The sequence below is a fragment of the Eulemur rufifrons genome, chromosome 24 (genome assembly GCF_041146395.1).
Source record: "Eulemur rufifrons isolate Redbay chromosome 24, OSU_ERuf_1, whole genome shotgun sequence".
Lineage (NCBI taxonomy): Eukaryota > Metazoa > Chordata > Mammalia > Primates > Lemuridae > Eulemur > Eulemur rufifrons.
The window spans coordinates 5,307,461-5,331,655 of NC_091006.1; the positions used below are offsets into that span (position 1 = coordinate 5,307,461).

The 24,195-nt window shown below is 36.1% G+C and overlaps 1 protein-coding gene across 2 annotated transcripts; it reads right to left on the reverse strand.

Moving 5' to 3' along the window:
- Window positions 1-7,832: 7,832 nt before the first annotated feature.
- LOC138374732 (zinc finger protein 568) lies at window positions 7,833-23,904 on the reverse strand. Of its 2 annotated transcripts, none has more exons than XM_069457828.1 (5): window positions 23,775-23,904; window positions 21,473-21,531; window positions 17,606-17,732; window positions 17,249-17,344; window positions 7,833-9,412 (listed from the first exon to the last, which is right to left on the reverse strand). In XM_069457828.1, the coding sequence occupies exons 1-5, from the start codon at window positions 23,848-23,850 to the stop codon at window positions 7,833-7,835; spliced, it is 1,938 nt and encodes a 645-aa protein (XP_069313929.1). In that variant the 5' UTR covers window positions 23,851-23,904. The 2 variants fall into 2 exon arrangements, with proteins under 2 accessions (XP_069313929.1, XP_069313928.1); XM_069457827.1 differs by having other exon boundaries at window positions 7,833-9,415.
- Between the last annotated feature and the right edge of the window lie 291 nt (window positions 23,905-24,195).

The window sequence follows — 24,195 nt, forward strand, 5'->3', positions numbered from 1 at the left end:
GAACCGACCGGCCGGGACAGCAACTGGCTGCCGCCGAGGGGAAGAAAAAGGGGGTGGGCCGTGGGGGTTTCTGGGAAATGTAGCCCAAACCCGGGGAGGGGAGGGGCGGGCCGCCGCCGGGACTTCCCGAGTCCGCAAAGTGAACCCGCTGCAGCGCCCGAGCGGGGAGGGTGCCCGGGGACCTCTAAGAACTGCAGTTAAAAGCCAGGGCGCAGACCGTTCAGAGTTCCCGCCACCAGGAGCCGCGCACGATGACTCCCTGCCACGCCACGAATCAGGAGCCTTCCCAGACCGGGCGCTTCAGCCCTGAGCGCCACAATCCCGATAAAGCCGAGAGGCCAAGTTGGGCTGGGAATTCAAGCCCCAGTACAGTGATCCGCTGGGAAGTGCAATCTGCAGTTGGGAACGCGGCGACACCACCTTGGGCTCAGGATAGAGAACAAGGGACTGGAGGAAGCTAAAGAGGGATAACGCTAGGTCCGCGCTGGAAGTAATAGAACATGAATGTAGTGGGATGCTATTAATATGTCATTATTTTAAGATTAAGTTGTAGGATATTTAATGACAGAAATATGTTCGAGAAGTACTTTAGGTGGAAAAAGTATTACTAAACTCTATATACTATGTAGTATTGTTTAGAATTTTTTTTTTTTTTTTTTTTTTTTTTTTTTTTGTTGAGACAGAGTCTCACTTTGTTGCCCAGGCTAGAGTGAGTGCCGTGGCGTCAGCTTAGCTCACAGCAACCTCAAACTCCTGGGCTTAAGCGATCCTACTGCCTCAGCCTCCCGAGTAGCTGGGACTACAGGCATGCGCCACTATGCCCGGCTAATTTTTTCTATATAGATTTTTAGGTGTCCATATAATGTCTTTCTATTTTTAGTAGAGACGGGGTCTCGCTCAGGCTGGTCTCGAACTCCTGACCTTGAGCAATCCACCCGCCTCGGCCTCCCAGAGTGCTAGGATTACAGGCGTGAGCCACCGCGCCCGGCCAGTTTAGAATTTTTATAAATAAACACGGAAATATAGGCACTTGGGTAACAATATCTGTAAAGTTACACTAACATTTGTTAACAGTAGTTGATTCTGGGATATGCAATTGTGAATGACTTTTTTCTTTTCAGTTTAAGAATATTATATTCCCTTCTATTTTGGCCATTATTATTTCCTTTTTGTGAAACATCACTTATTAAATTTTGTTAAATATAAAATGAATATTTCTAGTTGTTATGATGTACAACTCTATAACCACAGTAGAGGAAAAGTAGATTTTTTTACTAAAATTTAAATTACTAATTCCTACTAAGAAGTAGAAAACCTGAACAGAATAACCATAATAAAATTTAAAGATATTTAAAAATATGTACAATTAAAAAGGTACCATACACAGATGGTTATAGCTGAGTTTTAGCTAATTTTTAGACTAAAGATTATTCAATTCATTTATATCCAATTTATGCTTTGTAATGAATTTTGTCTAACTAGCATAAAACCCAATAAAGACAGGCTAAAAGATGAGTATTAATCAGTTTCACTTGTGGTTATACATACAAAAATTCCACATAAAAGGCTGATTTCAATAATGTATAAAATTTATACAATGAATTATGTTGAAAGATTTTCTAATATTGGAAGAACATTAAGAACTCTGATGATAAAATGCATTGCATGAACAAATTAAAGGAAAAAAAAATTCATATATCAAATGATGCTAACAAGATGATGTGGCAGACAGAATAATGCCCTGCCCCTCAAGATGTCCAAATCCTAATCCCCAGAACCTGTGAATATATCTTACATGGCAAAAGAGACTTTGCAGGTATGCTTCAATTAAGGGAAGCATACCTTCTGAGATGGGAAGATTCTCCTGGATTATCTGAGTAGGCCTAACAAGGGTCCTTATAAGAGGAAAGCAGGAGGGTCAGAGAAAAGATCTGACAACAGAAACAGAGATTGGAATGATGTGCTTTGAAGATGGAGGAGGGGCCATGAGCAAAGGAATGCTGGCAGCTTTTAGAAGCTGGAAAAGGCAAGGAAATAGATTCTCCCCGAGACCCCACAGAAGGAACATAATTCTACTAGCACCCTCAGGACCCATTTTGGAGTCTGACCCCACTCTCTGGATGAGGAAATCTTCCCTCAGAGCAGGAAAAGGTGGGAATGACCTGTCATTCATCAGAAAGCCATGTCCTTGATAAGTTTGTCCTTCCTCCTTACTTGAGAAACTTTTTCACCCTCCCCCAGTTAAGATATAGAAACTCTTACATTCCTTCTCCTGAACTTCCTCTCTTAAAGAAACAAATTCCCTAGTCTATTCCAGTGGGCCTTTGGCTTCATCCCCAAGGAGCTCAGTGCCCTCCCACATTTATTTCTCCTTATGTGGCAGAGTGGAGTCACCTCAGAGACACATTTACTTCAGTTGTTTGAGAAATTGTAAATCTCCAGAAGCATAGAAAGAATCATATAAAGAACTCTTACGTGTGCCTGTCCCCTAGATTCACTAATTGTTAACAATTGCCACTTTGATTCACTGTCTCTTTCATTTGAAAATAAATTCAAGTACCATTATATTCAGTACTAAATACATCAGCATGTATCTCCTAAGAACAAGGGCATTTTGTGAGTCCATGGTTGTGATGCTGGCAGAAGCATTATGGGCAGGAAAAGAAAATCTATATCCAGAATATTTGTCTATATTTGTAAGGATGAATTTCTGTCCTATCCATGATAAAAGAGGCCCAATGTAATTGGCCTTCTACCAGGTGGCCAGCTGGTTCCAAAAAGGAATGATATGGTATCAGGGACTCAATGCTGGTGTGTCTGCTATTGACGAAAATTAAGAGGAAAGACTGTGCCAGCTGATTACTATACTTACTAAGAAAGAAAATGTTTTCAAACACCCCTCACCCCCAAATATTTCTGCTCATATCTCATTGGCCAGATTCACGTCACATGGTTCTCCTCACATGGTGGAAAGCAGAACAAAGAGACAAAAGGGAGCCAAACTTGCCCTTTTATAAGAGCATTAATCCCACCTGTGAGGATGGAGTGCTCACTGCCTAATCATCTCATAAAGATCCCACCTGTTAATACTGTTACAATAGCACTTAAATTTCAACATGAGTTTTGGAGGGAATAAACATTAAAACCATAACAATGACCAAAGACTCCCAGGAAAATAGGTTTACATCCTTAATGAAAATTTGAAGCCCAGTTGTACAAGTCTTTGTATAGATACAAGTCCCTCCTATAGCGCTTGTGTATCCCCAAAGACTAAAGGCCATTGTCTTAAGTAAGAGAGTACAGAGGATGATTTATTTAGAGGTGGTCCTCTTCCACCTCTAACATCAGAGGCATCAGTAACCGCATGGGACATGCCTTCTCATCTGCTGCAAGCTCAAAATAATAAAGATGGATACCTTCCACCTTCACTTCAATGAAAATCAGGCTCAGATGCCTCATATTTCAGATAACACTTACGGCTTATTTTCTGCATTCAGTATTTATCTCTTTGAGGAATGCCCAGACACAGCAGAAATCAAGCTCGCACTCTGGACACAGGATATATTAGAAAGTTATTGTCTAACATGCAAGAAAAAATATTTCACAAAGGTTCTGAGGCTAATATAACAAATTTGTATGTGACTTTGACCTCTCTAATGTGTGAAAGGTTATCATCAATGATAAGAAACAACTCTGAAATAGGGGACCAGGCATAACACAGCCATCTGCCAAGCACATTTAACAGAAACTATATTGGGAGTATTTTGTAAAATGGCTGTTCATGCTGCTGTCAGTTGTTAAATTTAGTTAGAGGAGCAACAGCAGCTGGTTATATGGTAACATTAAAATATCTTTAGGACACAGTCATTATGCTCCAGAAGCAGGCTGAGCCTTTGCGTTGGCTTTTGCACTGGCAGTATACCCAAATCCTAGTGCAGCTGACATTCATCTGTATTTGTACCTAAAGTTATCAGTCAAAACGACATGCCACTGTGGTTAGTATTTACATGGCTTAGCAAGCTAAGAAAAATGAAACTACTGAGACTGAACTGACAGCACTAAAAATTAAGAATTTCCACAAATATATGCCTCCCACACTGCCCAGCCAATCTAATCCTAGGTATTTATCCAAGAGAAATGAAAACATATGTTTATACAAAAACTTGTACACTAATATTCATGGTAGCTTTATTTGTAATAGCCTCCAAATTGGAAACAACCCAACTATTCATCAACAGGTGATTGGATAAACAAATTGTGGTGCTGTTATTCAGCCACAAAAACAAACAGAGCTGGGACTGGCATGGGAAACATGGTGAGACCCTGTCTCAAAAAAAAAGGAAAAAAAAAAACCCCAAAAAGCAAAACACAACCCCCACTTCAAAAAAACTACCAAGACATACAAAAATATGGATGATTCTCACAATAGCTAAGCAAATGAAGCCAGATACTATATGATTCCATTTATATAAAGTTATAGAACAGGCAAAACTAATCTATGGAGAGGGAAATCAGAAGAGTAGTGACTTCACAATGGGATGGTAGTTATTATCTATGAAGGAGCCAAGGGGACTTTCTGGGGGAATGGAAATATTCCATTTTTTGATCTGAGAGGTGGATACCCGAGTATATATATATGTAATATGTTTTATTCTGTGTCTTCCAAGGTCACTCACAGGAATCCAATCTTAAGTTTGAAATCTAGAATGGAATCTCTCTCAGTTCATGTGTGTCCTAGTAAAGAGGAATTAACTTTGATTTGATTAATGATTTTGTCAGATGTTAACTCAGTCACTTATACCTACCTTATTATATCCACCCCTTAGAACATAGGGAAAAAAATGAATTTATAGAGACCAGATCATCTGCTTGCTGACACACAATCAGTAAAACACCCTTCTTAGACTTCAGATTCATGTTTACTCTCAGGCACTTTATCTCACCTGATAAGCTCAGCCAGTCTTGATTGGGAGAGAGAGAGGCCAAAAACAAAATGAAACAAACAAACAAACAAACAAAAAACACAAAACAAAAAGACCTAAGGTCCTTATGAACCTTACACAAAATTTTAAATTTCTCTGTTGATTCCAAAGGTACATACAGAAAGGGGCAGAAAATTTAAAGAATGAAGTATGGGCCAAATACAGAAACATGGAGAAGAAAATCACAAAGAAAAACAATAGTTTAGGCAAAAAATAATGTCTTACAAATATTTACATAGGGTTTCTCATGTAGATAACATATGAAATTTGAAAACTATTTTTTTTAAGAAAGGTCAACAAATATTAGGTATGCTGGCAAAACTGGATTTAGCACAAAACCTATTTAAGAACAGACTATGAAATGACAATATTCATTTAGAAATTTAAGTTTTGGTAAATTTTAAGTTTTGTTTTCATTAAAATCAGCCCCTATTTATTACAAGTCACTGTCAATCTTCAAAGATACCTAATAACAGTCAAAATTGATAGTCATGGTTGTACTTTTTAACTTTAGTTTCAGAAAAATTTACTTTTGTGAAATCAACTTTAAACAAATGCAGTTAATGTTCAAACATAAAAACTAAAGATCTTTTTTGACTAACGCTCAATTCTTATCTTCTTTTTAAAAAAAGGCTACTGGTTTTTTCTGTTTATCAAATATTGTAGAGATAATAAAAAATTACCCGAGTCAGGGCTGATTCTTGTATTGTTACAGAGAATGAGACTCATTTAGAGGAATTCTATTATTACTGCTCAGGGTGCACCATTACTTCCAACCAAAACTAGATACATTGTATAAGTCAAGGGTTGTGAAAAGAATAAAATGGTCTGTAGGTTAAGACTGAAACAACTTTATACAATTGCTTGTGGCCATCTCAGGAAATAAAATTTCTCATTTCAAAATATCATAATGACAATAATATTAATGCCTATGCTGGTTATATGGAAAATCACAGGGCAAGAAAACTAATATTTCAAAGTCAATTTCTCAAGTAAATTTTATTCTCTCCCTAAAGATTCTAAACACATTGCTAATTAGTTACCTATAAACCTAAAAAAATTGTTGCCAAATAATGCTAGACACACAAAGAGGTAGGGGACCATGATTAGACCATCATGCCCTGAACTAGTAAATAAAAATATATTTCATTTGGTACACTGGCATCTGATTCTTAAATGTTTAATAATTAAATATTTACTTGAATCTAATACATCAGTTGAAAGATGAGTCCAATTTTAGAAATGTTAAAATGTAACAAAAGCACCACAGAATTGACAAAACATGCTAATTTCATGTTATATAGTAAACAGGATTATTCTAATTACTAATTTTCCAGAAATTTTTTGATGAAATAGTTTAGCAACTGATAGGAGATATGAATCAATTATAACATTTCTTTTTATGGGCACAAACTTCCCCAGGCCCACTACATCTGAGAAATAACTAGAAAAACACTATTACAACAAGACATTCATATTATCATTGCATATCATTACCTTTTATGATTTATTTTATATGCTACCAGTCTTTTTTAAGGCATAAAAATTACAAATTAAAGCTAAAGGTCCCCTTTAACCAATACCCCCAAACACAATCTCCTGCCAGAAACAACACTATCAATAATTTGGTATGTATCCTTCTAGTCCATTTAAATAGTTTTACAGACATATCTCAGTAATAAAAACAGTTCTGTTCTTCATAAATGATTTCATTCCAAGTTACAAGAATATCATTATACAATATTTTATTTGTATCTTGATTTTTTCCACTCAACATTGTTTTAGATAACTATCCATGTTATACAATATGGATCTAGTTCATTGCTTTTAACTGCTGTATACTATTCTATCATTTGAATATATCACATTTTATTCATCCATTACCCTACTGATGAATATTTAGGTTGTTTTCAATTCATATATATATATGTGTGTGTGTATTATATATATAATTTTTTCTTTTCCTTTTTTTAGAGACAGGATCTCACTATGTTGTCCAGGCTGGTTTCAGACTCCTGAGCTCAAGTGAGGCTCCTCTCTCAGCCCCAATTAGCTGGGACTACAGCTACAGGCATGTACCACTGCATCCAGCTAGATATATATTTTTGAGTTTCTATAGGATATATATTCAGAAGTGGAATTGTAAGGTCTTTTTGTCTTTTAAAAAAAAATGCTTCCTTGCCTCAAGGTCACAAACAATACCCTCTATTTTCAGAGTTTGGCTTTCCACATTGTGGTATTCAACTGCATTCGAATACTATTTCTTTACATGTTGTAAGGTTGTATGTAATTTTATTTTATTTTTCTCAGTATGGAGAGTCAAATACACCAATAATTTTTACTGACTAGGTCATGCCATCATTTCCCTACTAACTCATGATGTCAGGTCTAATATACACCAAGTTGACGGGTCTGTTTCTAGGCACTGTATTCTTTAAAATCTGCTTATGTAGCTACTGATACACGTATACCATCCACATTTTAATGACTATAACTTTATATGTGTAGTATATGGTGAAGGTCTCTCCTCTGCCCTTTCTCAAAATTGTCTCAGCAATCCATAGACTTCTATTTCACATAAATTTTAGAATCATTTTGTAAAGATCCTAGAAAATTATTATTAGATTTTGTTTTGAACTTCATTCACTCTATAGATTTTTAGAATGGAGATTTTTATGATTCTGAGCTTCTTTAACTATTTATATGGTATTTTTTTCCACTAACTGAAGTCTTACAACCTTCAACAAAGTATTATAATTTTTCCGTAAAGATCTTGTTCATTTTTTTGAGCTTACACCAAGATATTTTAAGTAAAACATATGTTGAATTTAAGAGAAGGCCTTCTTTCACTTAGTACACTCGGTGTTTCTCACCTGTATGACCTCTCTTATGTATAGAAAGGGATGCTCTTTGAGAGAATGCTTTCCCACATTCATTACACTCAAAGGGTTTCTCACCAGTATGACTTCTCATATGTATAATAAGTAATGAACATTGAGAAAAAGCTTTTCCACATTTATTACATTCATAAGGTTTCTCCCCCGTATGACTTCTCACATGAAGAGTAAGAGATGAGATTCGAGAGAAAGCTTTACCACATTCATTACATTTAAATGGTTTCTCTCCAGTGTGAATTTTTTCATGCTCTAGAAGATTTTGTCTCTGACTGAAAGCTTTCCCACACTGATTACAATGATAGGGCTTCTCTCCAGTATGAATTTTCTCATGTTCAGTGAGATTTGATTTCTGACTAAAGGCTTTCCCACACACTGTACACGGATAGGGTTTCTCACCAGTATGAATTCTTTGGTGTCGAATGAGGTTTGACATCTGTATAAAGGCTTTCCCACAGTCACTGCATTCATAAGGTTTCTCTCCAGTATGAATTTTCTGATGTGTAATAAGATTTTCTTTCCGGCTGAAGGCTTTTCCACATTCATTACATTCATATGGTTTCTCAGCTGTATGATTTCTCATATGTACAGTAAGAGATGAACTTTGAGAGAAAGCTTTCCCACATTCACTACATACATAGGGTTTCTCACCAGTATGACTTCTCATATGTATAATAAATACTGAGCATTGAGAGAAAGCTTTTCCACATTTATTACATTTATAGGGTTTCTCCCCTGTGTGACTTCTCATATGTAAAGTAACAGATGACATTCGAGAAAAAGCTCTACCACATTCATTACAGGCATAAGGTTTCTCCCCAGTATGAATTTTCTCATGCTCAATAAGATTTTGCTTCTGGCTGAAGGACTTCCCACATTCCTTACATTCATAGGGTTTTTCTCCAGTGTGAATTCTCTCATGTTCAATAAGATTTGATTTCTGGCTGAAGGCTTTCCAACAATCCTTACATGCATAAGGTTTCTCCCCAGTATGAATTCTCTGGTGTCTAATAAGATTTGACATCTGAATGAAAGCTTTTCCACATTCATTGCATTTATATGGTTTTTCCCCAGTATGAATTTTCTGATGTGTAATAAGATTTTCCTTCCTGCTAAAGGCTTTTCCACATTCCTTACATTCATAAAGTTTCTCTCCAGCATGAATTCTCTCATGTCTCATGAGGTCAAATTTATGACTGAAGTCTTGTCCACACTGATTACACTTAAAGGGAGATACAACATAGGATGAACAGCAGTAAAATGGTTTCCCATACTCATTACATTCATAATTTTTCCCTCTTACACAGCCTTTCTCGTAACTATTTAAGCCTAAATTATGTTCCAAACTATTATCAAATGAGTCACATTCATAGAAGCTTTGTCTCGAAGTAACAATGTCTGAGTTCAGAGGAAATGTTTTTGCAAGTTTTTTACATTCAATGACTTTTTCCTTAATCAGAGTTTTCTTGGAGACGGGTGTGAATTTCCTCACAAGTGTTTCCTGTTGCTTCTTGATCTGTTCATCAACTTCCCAAACTTCTAAAACGGAGGACCAAAAATTATTACTTATATATTTTTCTACCACTATACTATTAATAACATTTCAGAAATTCGCTAGTGTAGGGTTTAATCTTTGATGTTGGCTGTAGTCAACCAATATAAAAGAAATCTAGGTGAAATGTTTCTAAGGTCTGAGAAGTTAACTACTATAGAAAACATCATAGGCCCAAGTATCTTTGACTGACTTTAAAAGTGTTCTTGCACAGTGCAGAAATCAGTAAAATGAATAATTAAAATGAAAGGGTGAACATAAAAATGAGTGGATAGGGAGTCAAATGATGAGAGAATAAAATTAACACTGTGATTAAACACACTGGATTGAATGCATGTTTATTTTCTCCTTCTTCCTAAAATTCCTTTAAAATTAACAGTAAAGAATAAAGGGTCAAACCCACAAGAAAAAGGATATAGAAGTGTAAACAGGGTTATCAAGGGGTTTCAACAAAATACTCCAAAATAAAAGGCATTTAGGGAATTATAAACTGGATAGCAGCACTAAGAAGCTAAAGTAAAAGTATCATAAAGATGCAAATCCCAATATGCACCAAAGTGACTCGGCCAAATATCACTGGAAAAGCTTAAGAATTAGAGGATTCAGGTATTCAGAGGTAGGGATAAACAGGTACAAGGATATTCCCTTTCATCACTGCTTTTCCACATTGCACTATAAGTCCTAGCTAATGTAGTAAGGTAAAAAAAAGGAAATAAAAGGTATATAGATTAGGAAGGAAAAAAAAACCTAAAACTGTCTTTGTTCACTGATGACATGATCTTTATGTAGAAAATCTGAAAAAATCAACAAAAAAATTGAACTAATAAGTCAAAGGCTGGCAAGGATGTGGAGCAATAGGAACTTTCATTCATTGTTGGTAGAAATGCAAAATGTTACAGCCACTTTGGAAGACAGTTTGGCAGTTTCTTTCAAAATATAAACATACTCATACCATATCATTCAGCAATTATGCTCCTTGGTATTGACTCCAATGAGTTAAAATCTTATGTTCATACAAAAACTGGCATGGGGAAGTTATAGCAGCTTTGTTTATAACTGCCAAAACATGGAAGATGTCCTTCAGTAAGTGAATGGATAAATGGTGGCACATCTAGACAATGGGATACTAGTCAATGCTACAAACAAATTAGCTATCGAGCCATGAAAACACACTGAAGAATCTTAAATCATATTGCTAAGTGAAAGAAGCCAATCGGAAAAGGCTACCCACTATATGATTCCAAATATATTGGAAACAGAAAAACCATGGAGATAGTAAAAACCTCAATGGTTGCCAGAAGTTACAGGAGAGGGAGGAATAAATAGGAAGAACACAGATTTAAGGCAATGAAAGTATTCTGTATGATACTATAATGTACCTATGTCAAAACCCATAGAATGTACAACACCAAGAGTGAACCCTAATGTAAACTATGGACTTTGAGTGATAATGATGTGTCAGTATAGGTTCATCAATTTTAACAAATACACCACTGTGGTGCAAGATGTTGATAGTGGGGGAGGCTGTGCATGTGTTGTGGCAGGCGGGTAGAAGGGGTCTCTGTACTTTCTGCTTGATTATGCTGTGAACCTAAAACTGATCTTAAAAATAAAGTTTATTAATAAAAAAATCTGGGCACAGTGGCCCCACCTGAAGTCCTAGCTACTGGGGTGGCCTGCTCAAATCCAGGAATTTGAGACCAGCCTGAGCGACACAGTGAGACCATGCCTCAAAAACAAAACAAAACAAAAATAGTAGGATAAGAGTGCAACTAAAAAGAAGAGTATTAAAGTCTGAATAAGGAACAGTTAGACTGCAAGTCAGGTGTTATGGATCTGCTTAAGTAACATCTGTTCCAATCTCCTACTATTTTTCCATCTTGCAAAGGCTAAGGCAGTTAAAACTACATTTTCTAGACATAATCACATGTAAGGTTCTCATCTGATTTAGATTCACCATGCACTCACACATTTTAATTCATAACTAAATTAGGAGAAGAAAGAGAGTGGGCATTTTGCTTATGACATTACAACAATTTTGCTTATGACATTGTAATAGAAGTGGTACGGTTCTAGAGCTCACAGCTGTAGAAGCATTCTCCTGGTTCAGCCAAAAGCAACTTCTTGATCATACTGGGAGAAAGAACTCCCCCTAGAAGCTTACTTTTGCGTAGAGCTTTGAGACCTGATTCCTAGAAGCTTATCTTATAGCTTGTCTCTTCAGTGCTCCCAAAGATTCTGTAAGCCATTTAATCTCTTCGTATAAATTCCTTCCTTCTTAAACTAGTAGCTAGTATACTTTTTTATCTAAAACCTTGAACAATATACGACTATCCCCTGATTCACACAGGAAGTGGCCATTTCTCCACAATGCAAGCAGGAAAAGGACGGCTTACCTTCTAGAGAAAATGAACCAGAGAAGCTCTAGACTTAGGAACAAGTGAAGCAGACAGATGCAGAGGAAACATCTCATACTAACTAAAAAGGTAAAAATTATGTGAATGTTTATACATCAAATAGCAAGAGACTTCCAATCCTTTTCTGTTGCTTAGCCTCATGAATGCTGACATTTACTTTCAGGTAGGAAGGAGATGAAAAGATTAAAAAATAAAAGACCTATAGATACTGGCATTTGAAACTACACACAAAACTTCTGTGTTCTGATTCAACCATTCTACAGTACAGTCCACTAGTCAAAAAAGTATAACAAATTTCTTTGTGAAATACAACATCTTTATAATTTCCCTTTTATCCCTTCATGCAACAGTGTGGTAAACTAATGACACTGATGAATTCCTTATTTAAACAAAGACTTTCAGAGTATCATTTAAATTAAAAATACATAGAAAACCAAGAAAACAGAAAAATAAGGCAAGTAAAACTCTAAGAATGACAAGAAGTTATACAAGGAAATGTAATTAATAGTTATTTCTTGGCTCAGTAGTAAATAGTATGTCCACAATCATAACAAAGTAAGCAATGAAATTAAACTAGCCAAAATTTGTGATGTGTCTATATTCAGAAAAAAGGGAAAGGAGAAGTGGTGGCGGTGCTGTAAGAGTACTAAACCTCATCTTCCATTTATATAAAGTTGATAAAAATTGGGAAATTATCAAAGAGCAGTATATTCGGGGAAGTCTAGCTTCTACCCTTTTCTACACTGCTTCCTCCTTTGCCCTACATGTAACCATTTTTATTAGTTCTTAGATTATACTTCCACTATTTCAAACAACATACACATATACACATGTACATATACAGCATACATTTATTTATATATAACATACACACATATATATATCACATATACAGTTGACCCTTGAACACAGAGATTGGGAATGCGACCCCCCACATTTGAAAAATCACATGTAACATAACTAATAGTAGCCTACTGTTGACCAGAAGCCTTACTGATAACATACAACTAACATATATTTTGTATGTTATATTATATACTGTATTCTTACAATAAGATAGAGGAAAAAATGTTATTAAGAAAATGGGCCAGGTGTAGTGGCTCACACCTGTAATCCCAGCACTTTGGGAGGCCAAGGCAGTAGGATTACTAGAGGCCAGGAGTTCAAGACCAGCCTGAGCAACATAGTAAGATCTCATCTCTACAAAAAAAAAAAATAGAAAAATTAGCTGGGCGTGGTGATGTATGTCTGTAGTCCCAGCTACTTGGGAGGCTGAGGCAGGAGAATTGCTTGAGTCCAGGAGTTTGAGGATGCAGTGAGCTATGAGTATGCCACTGCACTCTAGCCTGGGCAACAGAGCGAGACTCTATCTCAAAAAAGAAAAAGAAAATGATAAGAAAGAAAATATATATTCACTATTCATTAAGTGGAAGTGGACCATCATAGAGATCTTCATTGTCATTGTCTTCACATTGAGTAGACTGAGGAAGAAGACGGGGTTGGTCTTGTCTCAGGGGTGGCAGAGGCAGAAGAAAATCAGCATATAACATGCAGCTCAAACTCATGTTATTCAAGGGTCAACTTTATTACATATCTATATTACTATATATATACCTCCATAAACACACACACACATTTCTGACCCTTTTTTATACAAAAGGTAGTATATTCTAAACACTGTTCTGCACATTGATTTTTTTCATTTATATATCCTGAATGGAACCATGATTTCTCTGACCGCAACTTTATAATTTTGACATTAGAATCATGTACATGTTTTACATAACCAAATTAAAATTAAATTAAAAAAGGAGAAAAGTCAAAGCAACTCTTAAAAATTGAAAACAAATGGAAACAAGTAAATTTACTTATGAAATTAAGGCCATAATCACATGGAGAAGAATTACTTTAAGTGACTTTACATGTGGCAGTTTGTATATCCATAGTAGAATAAAAGAAATCTTAAATAACATTTAGTTATCTTTTTTTGTTAGTAGTATTGGTGTTACTGTTACTGAACTAACAGTACTGAAGTTAGTTACTGAAACTAACATATATAAAGAAACTGATAGTAACAGATAGATTGATCAGTTTTGCTTCCTAAGGGACATCTGGCAATGTCTGGAATATCTGTAGACATTTTTAGTTTTCAAAATTGGGAAGAGGAGGGGGGTAAAGAGGAATGGTGATACTGGCATCTAGTGAATAGAGGCAAGGGATGCTGCTAAACACCCTACAATGCACAAGACAGTCCTCCAGAGCAAAGAATTATTTGCTCCAAAATGTCAATAGTGCCAAAGTTAAATAACTACTAGAACCTAGATAGGTAAGAGCATTCTCAATTAAAGGCAGAGATGTAAAGAGTTTCACAATTCTAGAGGCATTAAAGATATATATTCTAATACTGTCATTTCTGGAGTTAAATATCAATTTAATGGCATGAACAGATATATCATGAAGATACTTGGAGGAAAAAGGAGTCCATAGGTAAATTAGAACTGCTTTGGGTAATGTCTAGTGAGAGCTGAGAAAAGGAACCATGGAAAAGATATTTCATAAAGGAAGAAGAAATAAACAATAAACAGGAACCAAGGAGAAATCAGAATCCTTTAGAGAAAAGAAGAAAGATACTTCCAAGAAGGATAATTCATAGGATCAAATATAACATAGAGACCTTCCTGTTTTAATATGGTGGAATTAAACATCTCTGTCTCCTCTCCACTCTGCAAAAATAAAGAAGAACAATCAGAAGAAGAAAATATGTCTTCAGTGAACTAAAAGGCAGCTAAACTCCATCTCCAGAATATGAGGAAAGAACAGAGGATAGATTGGATCAGGCCAGGGAAGAATCCCAGAAACAGTGTTTATTATCTTAGACAGAAAGCACAAAGCACAAGGAACAGAGTTCTCTAAAACAGACGTGCAACCTTGTGGGCAGAATAAACAAATCATTTTTTGCAACAATGGGATCCACATGTGTTGAGACTGGTGGCAGAAAATAATAGACTTCACTGGCCCTGACAAATGATAGGGAAGGCAGGGCTGAACAAGGAGATGCAAACAGGCAGTGTTCTTGTATAAACAGTCTGTTGGCATAGGAAGGTAGAAGACACTGAGTTCTACATGAAGTACACAAATGATAATCTCTTCTTCAACTTAGAAGAAAAGGATAAACCAACTCTCAACACAAAACCTTGTATTTGATAAAGGAGGCCAGTGTGAGGTAGAGGCTTCCTACTAGCTCAGAGCATTTTTCTGGACAATCTTCAACGCTATCCTTCTGTAAATAGTGGGTCCAGCAGGAAATACACTCATTCAAAGATGAACAATGATAACTGTAAAAGAAACCAACAATCAAATCTATACAATGATGCTACAAGAAACAAAAAACTTGAACTCAAAAGTTGAAAGGAAAAACGATTACTGACTGATCAATACCAAGACATGGCCTAATAAAGCTCTTAAGCTTTAAAGAATAAGAAACCTATGGGGGCCGGGCGTGGTGGCTCGTGCCTGTAATCCTAGCACTCTGGGAGGCCGAGGTGGGCGGATCGTTTGAGCTCAGGAGTTCGAGACCAGCCTGAACAAGAGCAAGACCCCATCTCTACTAAAAATAGAAAGAAATTATATGGACAGCTAAAAATATATATAGAAAAAATTAGCCGGGCATGGTGGTGCATGCCTGTAGTCCCAGCTACTCGGGAGGCTGAGACAGGAGGATCGCTTGAGCCCAGGAGTTTGAGGTTGCTGTGAGCTAGGCTGACGCCACGGCACTCACTCTAGCCTGGGCAACAGAGTGAGACTCTGTCTCAAAAAAAAAAAAAAAAAAAGAAACCTATGGGTATCCAGGCAAATAAATCAAGTCATCTATGAAGGGAAATAATTAGGCTTCAGACTTCTCCAAGCAAAATTCAAAACTAGGAAACAACAGAGAACTGTCTAAAGCCTTCAAGAAACTATCTACAAAAACATTTTATATACAGCCAACTATCAACCAAATGTATTTTTTAAAAAAAGATACTTTCTTATATGAAAAACCTTAGCTTTCATACACAAAAAGCCTCTAGTTTCCACTAAATTATAGGCTAATGCAGACAGGATTTTGTTTTTTATACTGTTATATACCCATGCCCAGAAGGATATTTTATCTTTATCGTTACTACTACAAATGTGGTTTCCTTTCCTTAATATCTTCTACTTGGTTGTTGGAAATATATATGAAAGCTATTGATTTTTATTTGTTAATTTGATATCCTACAACTTCACTGGATTCTCCTACTATTTGTTGCACTTCTTCAGTTGATTCCCTTGTGATTTCCAGGAATACAATCTTATCATCAGTAGATAAACATGTTTTTATAGTTTTCTTTCCAATTCTTAAAGTGCTGATTTTGTTCTCTTGTCTAATAGTTAGATATACACTTAACAAGAAATATACAAAAGCTACAAAAGGAAAACTTAGAAAGCTCCATTTCTGAAGGACCCAAAAGTAGATTATAAAGATCTGAACAAAGACAGAGTACATTCTTGGATAGAAAACTTTGGCAATATAAGGATGTCAAATCTCTGAAAGTTAATCTATACATCTAGCACAATCCCAATAAAAATTGTAGCAGGTTTTTCTCTGGAAGTAGATAGTTAAGTCTAAAATTCACATTGTAAAATGAACAATGAAGAATAGCCAGATAACTCTGAAAAAGAAGTGTATGCAACACAAGAAAGGAAGGGATTTAGTGTCAAGGAAAAGAGGGAGACTTGCTTTTCAGAGTATCTTTTGGAGTATTTATGTTTTTTAACTAAGCATGCATATACTATATTTTCAAATAATTAAAGGACTGGAAGGTGGGAATAAACAAGGAGACACCATGAGATTTCTAACCCAGAAACTTTTAAACGTCTAAGGCACGGGATTGTGAGAGTTGAGAAATACAATGGGAATTAAGACTATTGTTACCAACTGTAATTTGACGTTTTTCGAAATGGAAGGAAAGAAATTAAAAGGAACTTAAGTGTGAAACAGATATGTTTTTACAATACTCCACAACCATGAAATATTGAATGTATAAGGAAATAAAACCATGATCATAAAAAAAAAAGAGAGAGCCCAAGGATCACTGAGAGGGACAATAAGTCCTCAAAGTAAAGCTGCGAATGGATTAGTGAAGGCTGTCATCCTGAAATCGGATAGAGCCGCTGGCCCTCCAAAATTTGAAAAAGGAAAATATCTGCAATACAGAAAGAATATCTAGAAATGTCACAGGAATCCAAGGCATTCCATACCATTTGTCATTCTAGAAGACTGGGGCCTTTGAGAAAATCTTAGAAAATGTGAAATGGTCTCAATCCTTCACTGAACAACTATCATGTGGTTTTCTCATTCAGAGCTGTTTTTCACTTTTTTACCTGGACAGTGCCTCCCAAACATTTCTTCCTCCATCACCCATGGCTCCTCTTCTTGCTCCAATTTAAATATCACATCCGGTTTGGTGACTTGACAGCCTATTATGGGAAACAGCAAAGGACTTGGATGTTAATGCTGGAGACATCCATCCAGATCTTGAGCTGAGGCCAAGCTTGAGGGCTTATGAAGGAGGAGAATGAACTCCCATAATGACACAAAGTAATTAGCCTTTACCCTAAGACTGGAGCACGTACAATCATGTGAAGAAAGCAAAGATTAGGCTCATCTGGCAAGTTAAAGTCTTTACACATTTCTGAAATGGAAAGGAATTCTCCGTTAAATTACAAAGCTACTCTTACCCACTGTGACTAGGTTGCTATAGTTCTCCAGCATCACATCCCGGTACAAGTTCCTCTGAGCAGGTTTCATTTGCTGCCACTCCTCCTGGGTGAGGTCCACAGCCACATCTTTAAATGTCACTGTCACCTGTAAAAACAGAGGAATTCCTGATTAATTTGAAGTCATCAAAATTAGGCATTATGAACAAAACACATAAGAACTTGTTTAGCTAGTATTCAGGGGTAAGAATTCATTAAAAACTGTTTATCAGGTATTCGTATCTACCAAGTTTTATATGATACTGTGGGGGAAAATAAACTATAGTAGAAATATACTGTAAGAATATGTTAATTATTGTGTCAGCAATCTTATAATTCAACATTATGCAGGAAGCTGCAGACAATGGTCACTGATTTTTACTGGGCTGTGACAGAGATGAAGGGTTGAAAGACTCATAGGTAACTGGCTCAGAACCTGCCCAGGTGGTTGTGTGATCTAGGAAGAAGGGGAACATGGCATAGAAGAGAAGAAAAATAAGGCAGGAGAAAGGACAGATATGAAAATTTGAACATGCAAAGTTTGAGGGAAATAGACTTCACTAAGATAATCTAGGCAAGTAACTATACAAACAACAAAAACAAGAAAAGAGGAAAAAAAAAAAAAAGAAAAAAAAGAAAAGAGGAGAAAGGAATCAGTATCCACAGTTGCTACAATATATAACCCAAATGTTCAGTTTTCAACAAAAAATTACCAGACAGGCAAACAGAAAGGAAAGGGAAACCCATACAATAGGGAGAAAGCAGACAATAGAAACTGCCTGTGAAAGGGCCCAGATGTCTGGTTTAACACACTAAAACTTCAAAGCTGCCACTATAGATATAGAACTCAAGGAAGTCATGATTAAAGAAAGGAAGGCATGATGACAATGTTTCATCAAATAAAGAATACCAATACAGAGACAGAAGTCATAAAAAATTGTGCAATTTTAAAGTACAATAACGAAAATGAAAAATTCAATAGATGAGGTTGGATCTGAACTGGCAGAAGAAAGAAGCAGCAAACTTGAAGACAGTTTGATAGGGATAATACAATTGAAAGAACAAAGGGAAAAAAGAATAAAGAAAAATAAACAGTCTCAGAGAAATGTAGAATACCATTAAGTGCACCAATATAAAAAGGGAGGAGGATATCAGAAGGAGAAGAGAAAGAAAGAATTTTAAAAAATTCAAAGAAAAAATGGCTGAATATTTCCCAAATTTGATGAAAAACAATAATCTATACCTCCAATGAACTCCAAGTAAAAGAGACCCACACTCAGAAATATCATAGCAAAAATGCTGAAAGCGAGAGTCAAAGAGAAAATCCAGAATGCAAAGTTGGAATGGAGTAAGCAAATGACAGCAGATTCATGAGAACTTGAACCGCCAAAAACAAATGGTGAATAAGAAGGTTAATATAATGAATGTTATAAATAAATATATATTTTCTCTTCTCTGCTTCTTTACTAGATATACCACTATATACAGTAATAATTACAATGAGTTGAATTTGTAACATGTATAACAGTAATAATACAAAAATGGAAGAAGAGGGAATAGAGCTACGTAAGAGTAACATTTCTGTAAACAATGTAGTATAACAACTACTTATATAGCATTTACATTGTATTAAGTAATCTAAAGATGATTTAAAGCACACAGGAGGTTGTGTGTTGGTTATATGCAAATACTATACCATTTTTTATATATGGGACTTGAACATCCATGGATTTTGGTATCTGTGGGGGGTCCTGGAAACAATCTTCCACACATACCACTGGATGACTGCACACTTATTGTTGCAGACGACTTTTCTAACTGCTGTGTATGCTATTCACATATAAATAAGAGCTATCATAGAATATATTTACATCAAGACTCTAGAATGAGTTTGAACCTGCATGGCCTAGAATGTAAGCAGTCCATTTCTATTTGATAGTCTAAACCAAACCATCTGGCTCTAGTATCTGGAAGAAACTGCAGAACTTTTTGACAGCTAAGAGTGTCCCACTTACAGATCACAATTCCTTTGACACAATTTCCAGCTTTTTACTCTGTAAAGAAAATGCATGTGTAAACTAATAATGTGGAATTTTCTCATAAAAGATGATCATTAACCCCAAATTCAAAATATGCCTGAAGAATATATCTGCAAATCTGAATTGTCAGTTTCTTTGTGATATTATTTTTAAATATTTGTTGCCCATCTACATTTCTTCCAATTGCTTCTTCATGTTCTTCATCTAATTTTCTATTTTCTTAATTATTGGTTTTTAAGAATTGTTGATATTATTTCTGCTATATATACATTACAAAAACTGTTACCAGCTTTGTCTTTTTACAGTGTTCATGGTGGTTTACTGAAGAAAAAGATTAATTTTATAAACCCAAATCAGGTAACCTTCTCTTTCATCTTATGGGATACATGTTAAACTAAAAAAAGAGGCCAATGAATACAGTGAACACATCCAAAGACTGTATCAGGCAGTAAAGGTTGTATAGCTAATAATGATTAACAATACCTATCATTTAAGGAGCACTTACTATGTGCATTAACTCTCCCAACATTCCTATGGGATAAGTACCATTATTATCCCCATTTAGAGATGATACAACTGAGGCACAAAGAGATTAAGGAACTTGCCCATAGTCATGCACTTCTATATATCACTGAGCCAAGATCTGAACCCATGTCTGTCCAGGGCCAGAGAACCACCATACTAACAGGAGAAATAACTGGATAAGCCATATGATCATATGGTCAAAGATGTGTGTGTGTGTTTCATGATAGGAAAGACATGAGCTGAGGAAAAAGAGGCAGTGAAGTGAAAAATGTTCAAAACACTGGAGTGTGACTTACTTCAGAGGTGGAAACAAAAAGAATCAAGGGCAGAGTAGAATAATTTAGAAAAGACAATGAAGAACACTGCATCTTCTATGACCATAAAGAAGATGTAAAAGCTACGGATACCAGAACTACAAGACTTTGCCATGGAATATTAGCATAATTTAGCTCAACATGTACTAAAAGCTCAAGTGAAGACCATATATATGTAGGATCATTTGAAAGACACATGTTCCATTTATTCTTCTAGATAATTTTAGTTTTTGATCTTCAGCAAAGACTCATAAAAACTAAGCTTAAAATTATTAAGAATTATAGAATTACAGTTGTCCCTCAGTATCCATGGGGGATTGGTTCCAAGACTCTACATAGATACCAAAATCCACAGATGCTCAAGTCCCTTGTATAAAATGATGTAGTATTTGCATATAACCAATGCACATCCTACCATACACTTTAAATCATCTCTAGATTACTTATAATACCTAATACAATGTAAATAGTTATACTGTATTGTTTAGGGGAAAATGACAAGAAAAAAGCCTGTACATGTTCAGTATACATGCAACCATCCATTTTAATATTTTTGATCCCCAGTTTGTTGAATATATGGATGCAGAACCCATGCATATGGAAGGCTGACTGTATTTTAGAATTTCTTTTTGGCTAGGTGCCAATGAAAAGGTTTTTCTTTCCTTAAATAGTTTTAAGTTTCTTTCCTCATAAATAGTGCAAATTATGAAATAAACTTTTGTGTTCCAGTTTACTTTGACTCTTCAGATCATATTCAAATTTGAACTCAACTTTAGTAATTCTTCATGTACTTGGCTTTTGCATTGTATAGCCATATCCCAAATTTTCCTTGGTTCTAATTTTCTATCTGTATTTTTCCTCATTTTGATTTTCATTGATTTAGTTTTTCTAACTTAACTGGTAAGTTACAGTAACACACTGTAACTGCATTTCAAAATAATGCAGGAAACAAATAAATGCTTAAAACGTACAAGGGATCTGGTTGTATCCTCCTCTTCCTCAGAAAGGGCAGAGTCCTGAGAACACCAAGCTGAGGGAAAAGAAACAGAACAGATTTGCTTCAAGACTTCCAGAAAAAGAAATATAGAAATGTTCAGTACCAGGTGGCTATAAGACCCCATAAAGATGAATGATCCTCAGAGCCATGAGAAATGTTAATAACCATCTAGTTACAAAGACAGTGAAATGTATACAGATAACTAATTTAATCATATGGGGTCTGACAGAGATTTCTGAAGGGCACTCAATGAATCCATTGGCAATATAATATTTCACTAGGGTCTTGCTGTTTTACTCCTAATAAGAAATTTATCTTAAGTATATAATAATAAACACCAGAAAGATTTAAGGATTAGGATGATCTTTAAAATGATATTTTTATTTTATTTTATTTATTTATTTATTTATTTTTATTTATTTTTTTTTTTTGAGACAGAGTCTCACTCTGTTGCCCAGGCTAGAGTGAGTGCCGTGGCGTCAGCCTAGCTCACAGCAACCTCAAACTCCTGAGCTCAGGCGATCCTCCTGTCTCAGCCTCCCGAGTAGCTGGGACTACAGGCATGAGCCACCATGCCCGGCTAATTTTTTCTATATATATATTTTAGCTGTCCATATAATTTCTTTCTATTTTTAGTAGAGATGGGGTCTCGCTCTTGCTCAGGCTGGTCTCGAACTCCTGAGCTCCAACGATCCGCCCACCTCGGCCTCCCAGAGTGCTAGGATTACAGGCGTGAGCCACCGCGCCCGGCCTTAAAATGATATTTTTAAGTTGGGCAAAGTGGTGCATATGTCTAGTCTCAGCTACTTGGAAGGCTGAGATAGGAAGATTGTCTGAGTAGATAAGTTCAAAGCCACGAGACTCCATCTCAAAAAAAAAAAAAAAAAAAAAGATATTTTTTACCATAAAGAATTTAGAAAAAAACTTTGATCAGAGACTAGTTATATGCAATGTGGAATATTCATATGGTAAAATGAAATACAGTCATAACTTTAATGACATTTTTTTACAAACCTGATTTATTTTTTACCCTCGAAAATTCAGGGCCTTCTGGTTAAAAATGGACGATGGAATACCTGCATTTATTTCTGCTCTCTCCCAAACCCAACCACAATGTTAGTAAAAGAACAAAGGAAGCTAAAACCCACAAGGACAAAGAATATAGAAGACTTCAGCATATAAGTGATGTCAGCAAAATGAGAGCAGACAGATGAGTGGTATCTAGCTCAACCAGAAACAGCTGAAGCTTAAGTGAGGGTAAGGGGAGGGCAGGAAAGCCATGGCAGGACTCCAGTGAGGCTCAGGAATGGAGGTACTAAGTATGTCTGCAGTCAGGAGTTTGAGTAGGGCTGAAAAACAGGGAACTGAATGTAAAATGTTATAAAAAGATGCTAAGACCACATGATGCCTTTTTTCACCTCACATAGTATGGTGATATTTCCCTCACAATGGCAACAGAAAATTAGAGATTTTTTTCTCTAGATATACTGAATGAGATAGGCTCTGGATTCAGGCATACCAGACCCAGATAAAAGTGGGGCCAAAGCAATGTAGACAAAAAAGAATGAAGTGAAAGTTCTCATACTGTAAGATAAGTTGCCCCCTCCCCCATCCACTTCCTTTGTTTGCCTCCCAAAATGCAGGATTTCCGGCTTATACTCTCCTCAAGCAACATTTAGAACTTCTTGCTGGGAAAATTGACTACCCCAAAAGAAAATGCCTAACAGATCTTGACAACTTTCAACCTCCAATAAACCATATCAGAAAGAAGAACAAAGAGTCGAGTGTATTGGTGTGCAGGTGACAAGGAAGGAGTTAGGTAGTTAAAGAGAGCTAAATCCTTACCTTGTCAAAAAACAACAGAAAATATCTAAACCTGAGAAATCAAGCATTAGCAATATAAGGATGTTATTCAGAAAAATGGCGTTGAATACCAGAATATCCAGACAAAAAAGTTCAAAGTGGTTGCCTCTGGGGAATGAAAGTAGAGGATGAGGAGGCATGGGATAAGAAACTTTTGTTTGTAGTTATATATTAATAACAGCATTTAAAAATATATTTAAATGTGCCTTTAAAAAAATAGAAATATCTAAAAGTTTATTTTAAAAAGTCAAACAGTCAAGTGAATAAAATAAAAAAGAAATATCTACCTCGCACAGTCAATAACACCCATGTGAACTTTCTTGCTATGAGTACTGAATTTCTTAACTCTTTTACATTGTCCCTGAACATACAGCCTTTTCTCCTAAGCTCTGCCCACCTCTGAGCCACCTCACCTCTCCTTTCCAATATCTGGGTCAAATGCTCCATGGTCACACAGCTATTGCTGATCTCTGAAGGTTGAGAAGTCATTCACACCTTTCCCGCTCTGGATAGAAGCGTCAAGATAAACTGCAGGTGTAGCAACTCCAGGGATCCACTCTTTCCCAGGACTCTCCAGCCTCGGAGGCAGGTCTCAGGTCAGAAGGTCTCCTTCCATGATAGATTCTGTTCCTCAGGCTTCTTTCTACACAAACCATAGATCTGTTTTATCCTTGTGGAGCCAGGACCTGTAGGTTAGGACATAAATTCAACTTACCTGATGCCTTATTCACTCACTGGCTCCCTGTGGTAATCCCCCAATGATCATGGGCTTCTGATATTCATGCCTGTTGTAGACCGCACACTGAATAGATTTGACCTATATAACCAATAGAA